General features: G+C 42.2%; 1 protein-coding gene across 1 annotated transcript in view; it reads left to right on the forward strand.

Moving 5' to 3' along the window:
* Positions 1-15,674, forward strand: part of PPP1R21 (protein phosphatase 1 regulatory subunit 21) — a 143,958-nt gene that overhangs the window by 89,151 nt on the left and 39,133 nt on the right. The window contains exons 13-15 of the mRNA XM_073628523.1: positions 1,485-1,577; positions 4,245-4,372; positions 9,337-9,489. Coding sequence (XP_073484624.1) covers positions 1,485-1,577; positions 4,245-4,372; positions 9,337-9,489 — 374 coding nt within the window. The remainder of the gene's footprint in view (positions 1-1,484; positions 1,578-4,244; positions 4,373-9,336; positions 9,490-15,674) is intronic.

Here is a 15,674-nt window from a genome sequence, read left to right on the forward strand (position 1 = left end):
ACGGCCAGGGTTGTCAGGATGAGGCCTTTGTCACCATAAAGATGGGGGGCAAGGTGCTTTGGGCCCCCCTGCCCCAAACACCCACCCCCCATGTTGAGGGCATGTGGCCTGGTATGGTTCAGCAGAGGGGGGGTAGGTCGTGGGTTTCCTGACCTGCCGGGCTGCGTGCTTCCAGTAAGGGTCTGGTATGGATTTTGGGGGGTGCCAACGCTGTTTGTTCGGCGTGGGGGGGTTCCTCTTAAAATCCATACCAGACCGGAGGGTCTGGTATGGTCTTGGAGGGGGAACCCATGCCGTTTTTAATTTTTTTTTATTTGGCGTGGAGTTTTCTCTAAAGTTTCATACCAGACACAAAGTGCCTGGCATTGTCGGGATCAAAGTCTGATCCCCGTTCATTGAAGTCGGACTTCAAGTTGGATCCACAGTCGTATGACTGTAGTGTCGTACCAGTGTGAACCCGGCCTAATTCTAGCTCCAGGCCTCCTCTGTAGCTCTAAACTGATAACGTGTCATAGCTTTTAAATCGTAGCTTCCACCCATGGAGATGTTTAAATACCATAGTTTTTTGCCATTCCATAGGCGTACGAAATTTTAAAGTGTGACCTGTATCTATTTACTTGGCGTAACGTCATCCTTTATATTTTACTAAAAAAATTGGGTATTGTGCTTGTGCGCACTAAAATTTTTCCTGAAAATTTGCATTCAATAAAACGACGCGCAAATATTGTGCGACTCAAAAATGTCAACAGCCACCATTTTGTTCTCTAGGGCCTCTGCTTTAAAATATATATATATATATAATGTTTGGGGGTTCTAAGTAAATTTTCTAGCAAAAAAAAAAAATGCTGATTTTTACATGTATGAGAGAAATGCCGGAATTGGCCTGGATTGGAAGTAGTTAAAGAAACGTGAAATAAATAGATGATTCGGATAAGATGTGTGTGGCAATCCAAGGCAGACAATAGGGAAGAATTGGTGCATGCAGCAGGAATTAGAAGGTCCTCACAAGGGGGTGTAAGTAGAAAATATTGCCCCAGGCATTCCCTCTCCCAGAATTCTCCTCACCGCTCCCTGGACTCCCAGAAAGAGAAAGAACTGCAGTAAAAATGTCTCTCGGTATAACTTGTTTCCCATTTAAAATATTCTCTGCTGAGACTTTTCACTGCAGACTTTTAATTAGAAGTTATGTAGAATACATGGACAACACAACAGGCCATTGGAAACTGTAAACTTCCCTGTGATGCAGAAACTTACACTCCAGAAACCTCTAACTGCAGGCCTGGTCCCAAACCAACTTTTGTGTAAGCCGGAGCTCCCCTTTAATAATCGTGCGCTCGCAGTGCTGTGTGTCTGGTGTCCTCAATAGATGTGTGTGGAGTGCGTGTAATAATCCAGCATTAGCATACAGTGTTTCTCCAGGGGCTCTCTGCAATATTAATGATCTGATTCCCATCCTAATAATCTATTTTTACTAATTATTCCAGGCACAAATCCAGAGGGTTTGCTGAGAGCCAACTATGGTTCCATCCTGACACAGATTTCAGGCGCTCTCCATGGACTTCATGATATATTGAAAGGTAAGGTTTAGAACAATACTTCATTTATTCGCTCATTGCTTCTCTCTGTAATCAGATGCATACAGAATATTATTGCCGCTCTATTTCTAAACAGGTTTTTTTTTTGTGAAAAAATTACCTCCATACAGCCTGTGAGCCTTAAAGTGGTTCTAAAGGCAGAAGGTTTTTTACCTTAATGCATTTTATGCATTAAGATTAAAAAAACTCCTTTGTGCAGCAGTCCCCCTAATACTTACCTGAGCCCCATCTCAGTCCAGCGATGTTGCACAAGGGCCTCGGCTGTCCGGGACTTTCCCTCCTGAATGGCTGAGACACAGGTTCCCGGAGCCATTGGCTCCCGCTGCTGTCAATCAAAGTCAGTGAGCCAATGAGGAGAGAGAGGGGGAGGGGCCCAGCCATGGCTCTGTGTCTAAATAACACTCGGCAGGAGGGAGGGGCCAGAGGCGCCAGTGAGGGACCCGAGAAGAGGAGGATCTGGGCTGCTCTGTGCAAAATCATTACACAGAGCAGGTAAGTATTACATGTTTGTTATTTTATTGAGTGATAGATGAAGTCCTGGAATATAATTCCTTGCGTTTTATTCCTTATTATTGGAGTGATCAGGAGATTGGGATAGTATATTAATATTGATGGTTTCTGGTAAGTTGCTTGGTTAGACCCCGTGGGTGTGGAGTGCCTTCTTTCCTTCTCATGTTAGTTGGCATTGGGCTCTTCTGTCTCTCTTATTGATGGATCCAGTGGCCAGAAATTTAATCAGATTCTGATCAGTTTATGGGCTTTTTAGTTTTAAAATTGTGTTTTTAGCGCCGCATAATTATAATTTTAACTGTTACTTTAGTTCAGGATCAAATAGACTTTTTTTGCTGGCTGCTAGTACTAATGTACAGGTGATACTCGAAAAATTAGAATATCGTGCAGAAGTTCATTTATTTCACTAATGCAACTGAAAAGGTGAAACTAATATATGAGAGAGACTCATTCAGACTCAGATATTACATGCAAAGCAAGATAGTGCAAGCCGTGATTTGTCATAATTGTGATGATTATGGCTCACAGCTCATGAAAACCCCAAATCCACACTCTCAGAAAATTAGAATATTACATGCAATCAATAAACCAAGAATTGTACATAGAACAATATCGGACATCATAAAAGTATAAGATGCATATGTAGTGCTTGGTTTGGGCCCCTTTTGCAGCAATTACTGCCTCAATGCGGCGTGGCATGGAAGCTATCAGCCTGTGGCACTGCTGAGGTGTTATGGAAGACCAGGATGATTCAATAGCGGCCTTCAGCTCTTCTGCATTGTTCGGTCTCATGTCTCTCATCTTTCTCTTGGCAATGCCCCATAGATTCTCTATGGGGATCAGGTCAGGCAAGTTTGCTGGCCAATCAAGCACAGTAATCCCTCGGCCATTGAACCAGGTTTTGGTGCTTTTGGCAGTGTGGACAGGTGCCAAGTCCTGATGGAAAATGAAGTCAGCATCCCCATAGAGCTCATCTGCGGAAGGAAGCATGAAGTGCTCCAAAATCTAGTAGACGGCTGCTTTGACCCTGGACTTGATGAAGCACAGTGGACCAACACCAGCAGATGACATGGCTCCCCAAATCAACACTGACTGTGGAAACTTCACACTGGACTTCAAGCATCTTGCAGTGTGTGCCTCTCCATTCTTCCTCCATACTCTGGGTCCTTGGTTTCCAAATGAGATGCAAAATTTGCTCTCATCAGAAAAGGACTTTGGACCACTGAGCAACAGTCCAGGTCTGTTTTTCTTTAGCCCAGGTAAGACGCTTCTGACGTTGTTTGTTGTTCAGGAGTGGTTTGACAAGAGGAATACGACATTTGAAGCCCATGTCCAGGATCTGTCTGTGTGTGGTGGCTCTTGATGCACTGACTCCAGCCTCAGTCCACTCCTTGTGAAAGTCCCCAACACTTTTAAATGGCCTTTTCCTGACAACCCTCTCCAGGCTGCGGTCATCCCTGCTGCTTGTGCACCTTTTCCTTCCATACTTTTCCCCTTCATATAACTTTCTATTAATGTGCTTTGATACAGCACTTTGGGAACCTCCAACTTCTTTTGCAATTACCTTTTTTGAGGCTTTCCCTCCTTATGGAGGGTGTCAATGATGGTTTTCCCATGATTGTGATTCCTACTGAACCCGACAGAGACCATTTAAAGGCTCAGGAACCCTTTGCAGGTGGTATGGCTTAATTAGCTGATTAGAGTGGGACACTTTGAGTCTAGAATATTGCACCTTTTCACAATATTCTAATTTTTTGAGATTGTGGATTTGGTGTTTTCATGAGCTGTGAGCCATAATCATCACAATTATGACAAATCACGGCTTGAATTATCTTGCTTTGCATGTAATGAATCTATCTCATATATTAGTTTCACCTTTCAAGTTGCATTCGTGAAATAAATGAACTTTTGCATGATTATTCAAATTTTTCGAGTATCACCTGTATATTACATATTCATTTTAGATTTTATTTCTTAGCGCAGATACATTTCTTCTTTTATTTGACATTCCTCATTGGCACCTGTTCTCACTGTGCGCTTCCTGTATAAGCTGTAGATTTTGCTGTATTCTTTTATCCTTCAGGTGTATTACTCAGGAGAAATGTCCTTCTACTTCTTTTTACTTGTTTGTTATTGCAGAGCTTTCCATGCACTACACTCATAAAGCTGCACTTGAACAGGATCTGCCGTCCGCCACAGATAAACTTAAAACTACAAATGATTGCATCTTGTCTTCACTAGTCGCTCTTACCAACGCAGCCAGCAAGGTATTGATATCCATTACACCATCTCTGATACTTTCTATTCCACCTTATGGGGGTCACGGTCCTAGGATCTTGCTCTGTCTTCTGCTTATGCCTTTATTCTAATCCTGATAAGTATTTGTGAAATTGTGTATCAGTAAGGGAAAGAATATCATTAAATCACTCTTACTGTATCCTAAACTAAGAAAAATGGGTTTAGATATACTGTACTTTAATCACTTATGTACCACAAATGTTTTTGAATGGCAAATGGTGGATACTTCTTTGTAAGCAGCACAACAGAAATCACCCATAGGTGATAAGTGTGGCCAGTATAGGCTAGGTTCACAGACATTGTGCAAAGCCAGTCTGAGCGGCTCTGTACATTATGTTTGTGCTGTTTACCAATCGCAGCAATCACAAATGTAAACGGTGTGTTTACATTGCAGAGCTCTGCCCCTTCTTACAGCAGAGGAGGGAGGAACTAATACATGAATGAGTCATTCATTAGATCCAGATCGGCGGATCCCAAGATTGTGGAATCATTTTTAACTCTTTCAAGCTACTGCCCACACCCAGCCCACCACCCCCATCGTACTCCTGGATGTGTTTTGTGTTTTTATTTTTTTTTTATTTTTATTTTTTTACTAACATTTAGTAAATTAGTATTGGTAGTCTCCATGTTTATTTTAGTACATGTTCCCTTAGAGTATCTTTCATCTATAATATATAAGCAATTTTTTTTTTTTTTTAATATCTGTTCGATAAATAGCTGTTTGAGCAGCTAACTTTTTGTTCCCTACACTGTCAATCATGGTAATGACTGTATTCGACTTTATGCTGCTTGCTTAACAACTTCCTGTCCAGGCCTTTTGTAAAATTATGACCAAGTGAAGCAGTGTTATCCTGGGTGAACGTCCTATGTGCCCACCTTGTGTGTGCCCTAGAGGCTGCGCAATCGGTCACCAGGCCGGCCCTGGCAAGAAGTGATCCATAATACACAATGGCTTTCATTCTTAGCCATTCATTGTTTACTATTTAATCTCTGCGATTGGTCACAGTGATCTCATGGTACAGAGGCTATTCACAGCGGACCTGTACCATGTGATAACTGTGGCCAATCAAAGCTATCACAATAGTACACAATGACACATGAATGGGTGCAATTCATTAAAATGGTTGCTTATAACAGTGATCAGATCATCACAGTAATAAGCAATCATGGTGAAAAAAGAAATCCCGATCACCTCCATATTTTTTTTTTTTTTTTTTTACATACTGTCACCAGTTAGTGTCCCTGATCCACACTTCAGTCACATGGTGAAGCTTTACTGCTCTAGTGACAGTATAGAAAAAAAAAAAATATATATATTTAATTAATTTTCAAAAAAAATTGTGACAAAAAATTACAACTTAAAAAAACTCTCCATGCCTCTTACTAAATACCTTAGACTGCCTACTTTCCAAAAAGGGGTCTTTTGGGCGATATTTGTACTGTCCTGTCATTTTAGGGCTTCAAGAAATGAGATAGGCCGTCAGTACATCAGGATTGATCAATTTTCAAATATACATCCCATAGTTTGTGGACTCTATAACTTTCCTACAGACTAAATAATATACACTGATTTGGGTTATTTTTACCAAAGAAATGTAGCAGAATATAGTTTAACCTAAATTTATGAAGAAAGATTATGTGTTTGCAAAATGTTTTAACAGAAACAAAGAAAATGCATTTTTTTCAAAATTTTCCATATTTATTATTTTTTTTAAATATTTAGCAAAAAAAAAAAAAAAAACAAAAAAAACAGTGGTGATTAAATACCACCAAAAGAAAGCTCTATCTGTCTCAAAAATGATAAATAATTGTCATTCAGGGTCAGTTCACACCACATGCAGTTCAGTGCGTTTTTCTTTCTGCATCAAAAACGCATGGAAATCAGGTTATATGGTTTTCCATGGCATAATTCACACCAGTGCTTGCAGTTCCAGTGCGTTCCAGAAAATAAAGGAGAACATGCTGCATTTTTCCTGCACTGGACTGTACTGTAACGCTGTAAAACGCACTGTAAAACACACATGTCCCTTTTTAAGGTTAAGGGAAAAAAGGGGGAAAAAAATCCACTGGACTGCATCAAAAACGCACTGGAACGCGTGAAAAACGCGCATGCCGAAAAGCATCTGGAACGCATCGGGGCTGCGTTTCTATGGTGTGAACTGGCACTTAAAGTGTGACAGCGCTGAAAATTGGCCTGGGCAGGAAGGGGGTAAAAGTGTTGGGTATTGAAGTGGTTAAACTTAAGCGTATGTAAAGCTGTACACATCTGAACGCAGATAGATCTTAGAGGCAAATGGGCGTATTCATGCATGTGTTTATGGAAGGAGCATCGTAAACCCATGTACAGCCATTCATTCATAGTTACATACAGTAGTTAATCTGGTTAAAAAAAAGACACAAAGTCCATCCAGTTAAACCAATAAAAAGGGGAAAACAAAACACAATTTTGTTTTTTTTACAATCCTATATACACAATCCCAAACACACAGTTGATCCAGAGGAAGGCAAAAAGCCCCCAGCAAAGCATGATCCAATTTGCTCCAGCAGGGGAAAATTTTTCAGTTCAAAGTTTAACCACTTTGGCACTGTAAGGATTTGCCCCGTTATTGACCAGGCTTTTTTTTGCGTTACGGCACTGCGTCGCTTTTACTGACATTTTTGCGGTCATGCGACACTGTACCCAAACAAAATTGACATCCTTTTTTTTTTTTTTCTCCACAAATAGAGCTTTGTTTTAATGGTATTTGATCACCTCTTTTCATTTTTTTGCGCTAAAAACAAAAAAGAACCACAATTTAAAAAAAAAGATTTTTTACTTTTTGCTATAATAAATATCCACATTTAATTTTTTTTTTTTTGAAAAAACTTAATTTATTCATCAGTTTTTTTTTTCACAAGAAATAATTTATTCATCAGTTTAGGCCAATATGTATTATACATATTTCTGGTAAAAAAAAATCACAATAAGCGTATATTGGTTTACGCAAAAGTTATCGCGTCTACAAAATTAGGGGAAAGATTTATGGCATTTTTATTATTTTTTTATTTTTTTTTCTACTAGTAATGGCGATGATCTTGCGATTTTTATTGGGACTGCGACATGCTGCGGACAAATCGGACACATTTGACGCTTTTTTTGGGACCATTGACATTTATACAGCGATCAGAGCTAAAAGCCACTGATTACTGTGTAAATGTCACTGGCAGGGAAGGGGTTAACACTAGGGGGCGATCAACGGGTTAAATGTGTTCCCTGGGAGGTGTTTCTAACTATGGGGGGGGGCAATGTACTGACAGGGAGTAGAGAGAGATCGCTGTTTCTATTCACTAGGAACAGCAGATCTCTCTCCTCTCCCTGACAGAACAGGGGATCTGTCTGTTTACATTGACAGATTCCCCATAATCTCTCTCTCAGGAGCGATCGCGGCTGCCCGGCGGAAATCGCAGCCGCCGGGCCTGTGCATCAGCTTCTACGTGACGCGACAGGCGTGCGCGCGCCTGCGGAGGGAATTTTAAAGGGCCGACATACAGCTACGTCGATTTGCCCATGAGAGCCAACCTGCCGTATTATAATGGCGGCAGGTCGACTAGTGGTTAACCACTTCAGCCCCAGAAGGATTTACCCCCTTCCTGACCAGAGCACTTTTTGCGATTCGGCACTGCGTCGCTTTAACTGACAATTGCGCGGTCGTGCAACGTGGTTCCGAAACAAAATTGACGTCCTTTTTTTTTTCCCACAAATAGAGCTTTCTTTTGGTGGTATTTGATCATCTCTGCGATTTTTATTTTTTGCGCCATAAACAAAATAAGAGCGACAATTTTGAAAAAAACGCATTTTTTTTACATTTTGCTATAATAATTATCCCCAAAAAATATATAAAAAAACATTTTTTTTCCCTCAGTTTAGGCCGATACGTATTCTTCTACATATTTTTGGTAAAAAAAAATCGCAATAAGCGTTTATTGATTTGTTTGCGCAAAAGTTATAACGTTTACAAAATAGGGGATAGTTTTATGGCATTTTTATTAATTTTTTTTTACTAGTAATGGCGGTGATCAGCGATTTTTATTGTGACTGCGACGTTATGGCGGACCTGTCGGACATTTTTGACACATTTTTGGGACCATTGTCATTTATACAGCAATCGGTGCTATAAAAATGCATTGATTCCTGTATAAATGACACTGGCAGTGAAGGGGTTAACCACTAGGGGGCGGGGAGGGGTTAAGTATGTCCTAGGGGAGTGATTTCTAACTGTCAGGGGGATGGACTGTGAGTGTGACGTCACTGATCTCTGCTCCGATGACAGGGAGCAAAGATCCAGTGACACTTGTTACTAGGCAGAACGGGGAGATGCTGTTTACAACGGCATCTCCCCGTTTGTCCTCTCCGTGAGGCGATCGCGGGTATGCCCGCGGCGATCGAGTCCGCGGGACCCGCGACCCGACTCACGGAGATCGTGGCAGGCGCGCGCCGCCGGCGGCTCACGCGCGTGCACACAGCTGCAAATTCAAAGTAACGTACGGGTACGTTACTTTGCGCAGCCGTATACGTACAGGAGCCGGTCGGGAACCGGTTAAAGAAAATCTCCCTTTGACCACACATCCATACTATCCTTGAGATCAAATGTAAGTGGCAACCTCAGCAAGGTCAGGCCACATCCCAACGCGTTTCGCTCTGGCCGTCCAAATGTAGCCATTCATTGCTATGTTGGCCGTTTGTGCCAGCTGTGGATCCCAGGTACACAAATATGCCCTCAATGTACGCTGTGTGCCAGACAGTGCCCTAAGTCATGTGTTCTGGTAAGTAGCTTTCCTCTTGCAAAAGTTAGAACAACCTCTGAATGTTGTGCTGTTATTTGTAGTAAGGAAGGGAATTTTAGTTGCAGTTGAAACATCTCTCAACAGAATTCCCTTCTCTCTCCCTTTTCAGATGGCGACGTTTTTCAGCAATAACTTGGACTACTTCATGTCATCGTTGAGTTACGGACCAAAAGGAGGCCAAGGATTCACAAAGCCGCTTTCTGCTGCGATGATGCTCCAGTACAAGCAAAAAGCCGCCCAGTACATGAAAGCTCTGAAGACGGTTTGTATACAGAGTAAAACTTTTGACGCTGTAGTCCTTAACCTGGATTGCCTGATTAGAGAACAAATATTGTCTCTTCAAAAGCAGACATTTCCGGCGAGCAGCGAGACGGCCCGGCTCAGCTCATTAAATATTTAGATGCGGAGCGGAGATGCTGCTGCTGACAATTTGTGCTGAACAAGTCTGGTCCTGCAGCATTAATTTGTTTTCATGCCAGTAGAATGTCTGCTGCAGGACTCTTCTTAGGCATTGTGATATTTAAGGTTTGCATTATAAATAGGCAGAATCTGCCCTGAGCGCTGCTCCTACCTGGAATTCTCACAGCCATTAATTGTGGAAATGAGTGTCAATTTTTATTTTTAGAACCAAGCGAATTTTCTGCTGAGCGGAAATGTGATCCAGAGATGTGTCTTAGCGCTCTGTGATAAAAGATAATTGCGGGGGAAGGAGGTGCGGTATTAAGGAGCTGCTTGTTTTAGTGAAGCTCTGCTAAAAGCTTTTTCAAGGATAAAGTCCATATGCTAGAATATTTTAACGTTCTTGACCAGTAATCGATCTGTTCTCTAAAGAGAAAGGCCAGTCCAAATCGGAAAGTAGGTCTACATACTGTATGTCGTTAAGGAATAAATATATATTTTTATAAATTTATAAATAAAAAAAAAAAAAAATATATATATATATATATATATATATATATATTTTAGGTAGGACAATAAATATTGTACATTCACATCAGTCTCTGGCCTCAAGGAGCTTACAATCTAAGGTCCCTGTCTCACATACATACATACATACATACACATATTACGGACAATTTAAACAGGAACCAGTTAACCTACCAGTATGTCCTTGGGGTGTAGGAGGAAACCGGAATACCCAGAGGAAACTCGCACAAACACAAGGGAGTACATGTAAAACATTCATCCCTATACCTGGTTTAACCATTGCCCACAATTTAACATCCCTGAATTCTATAGAGTCCGGGGTTTAACATCAGCAGGAGTAGCTGGGAGAGTATAAAGTCAAACATACGAGAATGCTCAGAATGGAGAGGTGGATGGCGGGCTGTAAAGATTTATAGACAGGCTGCCAACTGTCCATTAAATGGATGTTCCTGGTGGACAACTATTTGTATCATAGGTGTTCCTGGGTGGACGGCTATTCGTAGTATGGGTTTTTCTGTGGGGACAACTCTCCATAGTACGAGTATTCCTGTGTGCATTACTGTCCATAGTATAGGTGTTCCTGCGTGGGGGACTCTCTGTAGTATGGGTGTCCCTGTGTGGAGGACTCTCTCTGTAGTATGGGTGTCCCTGTGTGGAGGACTCTCTCTGTAGTATGGGTGTCCCTGTGTGGAGGACTCTCTCTGTAGTATGGGTGTCCCTGTGTGGAGAACTCTCTGTAGTATGGGTGTCCCTGTGTGGAGGACTCTCTCTGTAGTATGGGTGTCCCTGTGTGGAGGACTCTCTCTGTAGTATGGGTGTCCCTGTGTGGAGGACTCTCTCTGTAGTATGGGTGTCCATGTGTGGAGGACACTCTCTGTAGTATGGGTGTCCATGTGTGGAGGACACTCTCTGTAGTATGGGTGTCCCTGTGTGGAGGACTCTCTGTAGTATGGGTGTCCCTGTGTGGAGGACTCTTTAGTATGGGTGTTCCTGTCTGGAGGACTCTCTGTAGTATGGGTGTCCCTGAGTGGAGGACTCTCTGTAGTATGGGTGTCCCTGTGTCACAGACCTAGCCAGAGCAGAGGCTGTTGGAGAGGACTGTATGCAAGCCTGTTGCCTTTTGATTATGGGCCCTGGATTTTCAATGGAACAGTGCTCTTTGTGGGGTGAATTGGAGGTCCGGTTTGAACTGTATTAATCGGACTCAGTCGTGTATATATTGTTTGTTGTTTGATTCTGTTGGGGACTCCTTGCTGTGGATCTGTGTCCCTGAAGAGGGAGGGGGGGTTCCTCCAGCAGCCCCCTGCTGATAAGACTGATTCATTCTGTTGGGACACATCCTGTGAGGAGATGCTGGTGTCATCAACCTGTGTTTATGTTAATTGAATGAGCTAATGACATTGTCCTCTATACAATGTAGGAGACGGGACGACTGCTTTTGTGTTAATTAACTGTGTGAAGCTCGGTGACCACAAGTCTGGGCGAAAGGTCATGTCTCAGTCACCTAGGCTGTATAAAGGATTAGATAATTAGCTCATGTTAATTAGGTTACGTTTGTATTGTTAGAGTAATCTTCTCCTGTGTATATAAGACTGTATTCTGGTTCTGAATAAAGTGAGTTCTTGGTAGCAACAAGCAAGTGTCGCCTTGTGTTGTGCTCAGAGAGGTTGGGATATCTGTATACAGACTGGGAGGAAGTGGTATATGACGGAAGCACTCAAGCGGAGTGTGGGACGTTCCGTGACACCCTGTGTGGAGGACTCTTTAGTATGGGTGTTCCAGTTTGGATGACTCTCTGTAGTATGGTTGTTCCTGTATGGCTGACTCTCTGTAGTATAGGTGTCCCTGTGTGGAGGACTCTCTGTAGTATGGGTGTTCCTGTATGGCTGACTCTCTGTAGTATAGGTGTCCCTGTGTGGAGGACTCTCTGTAGTATGGGTGTTCCAGTGTGTAGGACTCTCTGTAGTATGGGTGTTCCAGTGTGGAAGACTCTGTAGTATGGGTGTTCCAGTGTGGAGGACTCTCTGTAGTATGGGTGTTCCAGTGTGGAGGACTCTCTGTAGTATGGGTGTTCCAGTGTGGAGGACTCTCTGTAGTGTGGGTGTTCCAGTGTGGAAGACTCTGTAGTATGGGTGTTCCAGTGTGGAAGACTCTCTGTAGTATGGGTGTTCCAGTGTGGAGGACTCTGTGTAGTATGGGCGTTCCAGTGTGGAGGACTCTCTGTAGTATGGGCGTTCCAGTGTGGAGGACTCTCTGTAGTATGAGTGTTCCAGTGTGGAAGACTCTGTAGTATGGTTGTTCCAGTGTGGAAGACTCTCTGTAGTATGGGTGTTCCAGTGTGGAGGACTCTCTGTAGTATGGGCGTTCCAGTGTGGAGGACTCTCTTTAGTATGGGCGTTCCAGTGTGGAGGACTCTTTGTAGTATGGGCGTTCCAGTGTGGAGGACTCTCTTTAGTATGGGCGTTCCAGTGTGGAGGACTCTTTGTAGTATGGGCGTTCCAGTGTGGAGGACTCTCTGTAGTATGGGCTTTCCAGTGTGGAGGACTCTCTGTAGTATGGGTGTTCCAGTGTGGAAGACTCTCTGTAGTATGGGTGTTCCAGTGTGGAGGACTCTCTGTAGTATGGGTGTTCCAGTGTGGAAGACTCTCTGTAGTATGGGTGTTCCAGTGTGGAGGACTCTCTGTAGTATGGGTGTTCCAGTGTGGAAGACTCTCTGTAGTATGGGCGTTCCAGTGTGGAGGACTCTCTGTAGTATGGATGTTCCAGTGTGGAAGACTCTCTGTAGTATGGGTGTTCCAGTGTGGAGGACTCTCTGTAGTATGGGCGTTCCAGTGTGGAGGACTCTCTGTAGTATGGGCGTTCCAGTGTGGAGGACTCTCTGTAGTATGGGCGTTCCAGTGTGGAGGACTCTCTGTAGTATGGGTGTTCCAGTGTGGAAGACTCTCTGTAGTATGGGTGTTCCAGTGTGGAGGACTCTCTGTAGTATGGGTGTCCCTGTATGGCTGACTCTCTGTAGTGTGGATGACCCTCCGTAGTATATGTGTTCCTTTTGTAGATGGTTTTGTCCCTGTAGGTGGCTTGAAGCTGATTTGAGGATCATATTTTATCATTCGGGGGAAAGTGAGAGCAGTAAAAATGAAAGGTTATATTTCCAATCTTGTTTGCTATGCCAGCGTATACTAAAATTAAAGAATTAAAACGTACTCTTTTAAATAGCTGTCTAGGCACTTGTATACTACAGAAATGCTACTCTCTGCCCATCCCAGAGGTCAAATTGGTGCATTATGTGCTTGTTCCTAATATATGCCTCTATGGACCTGAGTTGCCAGCTTTGTTTTGCTTCAAGCTGATTTGGGCCCCATACTGCAGGACAAATGCACCTATCAATGAATGCACCTAGTGCCCAGTCCAGTGCTCATTAACACATGCTGGAAAGTCTAAGGTAGAGACATATTATGGCACATGACTCGGTATACCAAGCCACAAAGCAGTGTTTGATAAAGTGTTTAATGCTGAGCTGAAGGTAAGCTCCTCCCTTCTGGTGAATTGGTGACCCCTGAGTATACAAACTTCCAAAAGCTTTTGCATAATGGGGATAGACACTTTAATGTAGAATGCAGCACCTCTGCTCAAGTGCATCAAAGCGAGCCTGACCTGGTCTAAGTTGGTCTAAGTGCTGTAGTGGATGTATCTTGTGGCACCTGGAAATACATGGGGCCTCCAAACACAAGCAATGTGCCATCATTGAGTTCTTGATGTAGGAGGGATGCAGTCTGTCCAAAATCCACAGAAGGTTACAGAATTTTTATGGAGTTGACACCATTTAAACTGCATTCATCTGTGTACATTGCTTCTGTCAATGCTGTCATCTCTATAAATATTCTGTAGCCTTCTGTGGATGTTGGACAGCCTGCACCCCTCCTTCATCAAAAACTCAATGACAGCACATTGCTTGTGTTTGGAATCCATTATTTACCTACAGTGAAAAAGGAGGAGGATGAATTCCTATAAAGGAAGAGTTACTCTACCAACATGTGCCCACTTTGCATTACTTTTCAGGTACAGCCTTCGTAATTTTATAAAAAAGGAAAAAAAGGCGATAATTAGGTGAAAAGTAGTATCACAGAAAAGCATACGTTTCAGGACAGTTTTTCCAAAACATATGGTTTTCGGTGATAATTACTTTTCGTATGAATATTTTTTTTTTTTTTTTTTTTTTTTTTTTTTTACGAAAAAATATTTGGTTATTGTCTAACTTTGGGATTACATTTTTGATATATTTTTTAGCTCCGACATCACCTTTTTTGTCTAACTTCCCATTTTACATTTAAGGAAAATGTTCCCTTAGATGTCACCTTAATGTCCCCATTGGAAGACTTTCCATCTTTTTCTGTTCTTGTGACATTTGGTGGCTTTAGTGGACCATGCTTGGAAATATGTTAATGGTTTTAGTAAAGATTTAATATGGGAAGTGGAAGGTTCTTCTTCCTTCTTTTTTCTTTAAGTTTCCTGCTTCTCTCCTGTCAAGGAACCCCTAACAACCTTTGTGGAAACTCCATTGTTCCACTGAACCATGGTTGAGAAAAGCTGACCTTTTTATAGATTATAATGGACAGCAAAGTGTATAATATATGGGGGGGAGCGGGATCTTGGCTTACCGGCTCTGTGTGTGTCTATGGATGGACACAGCCTGGATCAGGAGCCAGGCTCCCGGAGGAAGGAGATGTTGACAGCACAAATGGGAGGCTTCCAAAGAGGAGGCAAGTGATCTTTCTATTATTATTTTCCTGTTTTGTGTTTGCCTCGAACACCCCTGATGAAAGGACCCCACAAGCGTCCTGAAATGCGTCAGGCTGAATATCCACAATTAGCACGCACTAACGATTCACCATTGTAACTTCTTGTTTTTATCAATTCTATCCTTGATGTTTGCACTTGAATAATTTTATATTTTCTACAAATAAAGAAATATCATTTATAAAATTTTTTGCTTACATCCTTTCCCTTGTTGCCTACAAAGTCCCTAATACTTACCTTTGGGGGTATTTGCTCTTTCATACTTATTTTGGGACTGGCAACCCACAGCCCCCATTGGTGGACTTATATAATTATTTAAATGTAATAGGAATAAAAGTGACACAATTTTTTTTTTTAAAACAGTGTAAAAATAAAATCAAGTAAAATAAGAAAAAAAAAATTTTTTTTAAAGCGCCCCATCCCGACGAGCTTGCGCGCAGAAGTGAACGCATACGTGAGTAGCGCCCGCATATGAAAACGATTGTCAAACCAAACATGTGAGGTATCGCCGCGAGAGCAATAATTCTAGCCCTAGACCTCCTCTGTAACTCAAAACGTGCAATCTGTAGAATTTTTTTAAACGTCGCCTATGGAGATTTTTAAGGGTAAAAGTTTGACGCCATTCCACGAGCGGGCGCAATTTTGAAGCGTGACATGTTTGGTATCAATTTACTCGGCGTAACATCTTTCGCAATATAAAAAAAAAATTGGGCTAACTTTACT

Source organism: Aquarana catesbeiana, linkage group LG04, assembly GCF_042186555.1.
Source record: "Aquarana catesbeiana isolate 2022-GZ linkage group LG04, ASM4218655v1, whole genome shotgun sequence".
Lineage (NCBI taxonomy): Eukaryota > Metazoa > Chordata > Amphibia > Anura > Ranidae > Aquarana > Aquarana catesbeiana.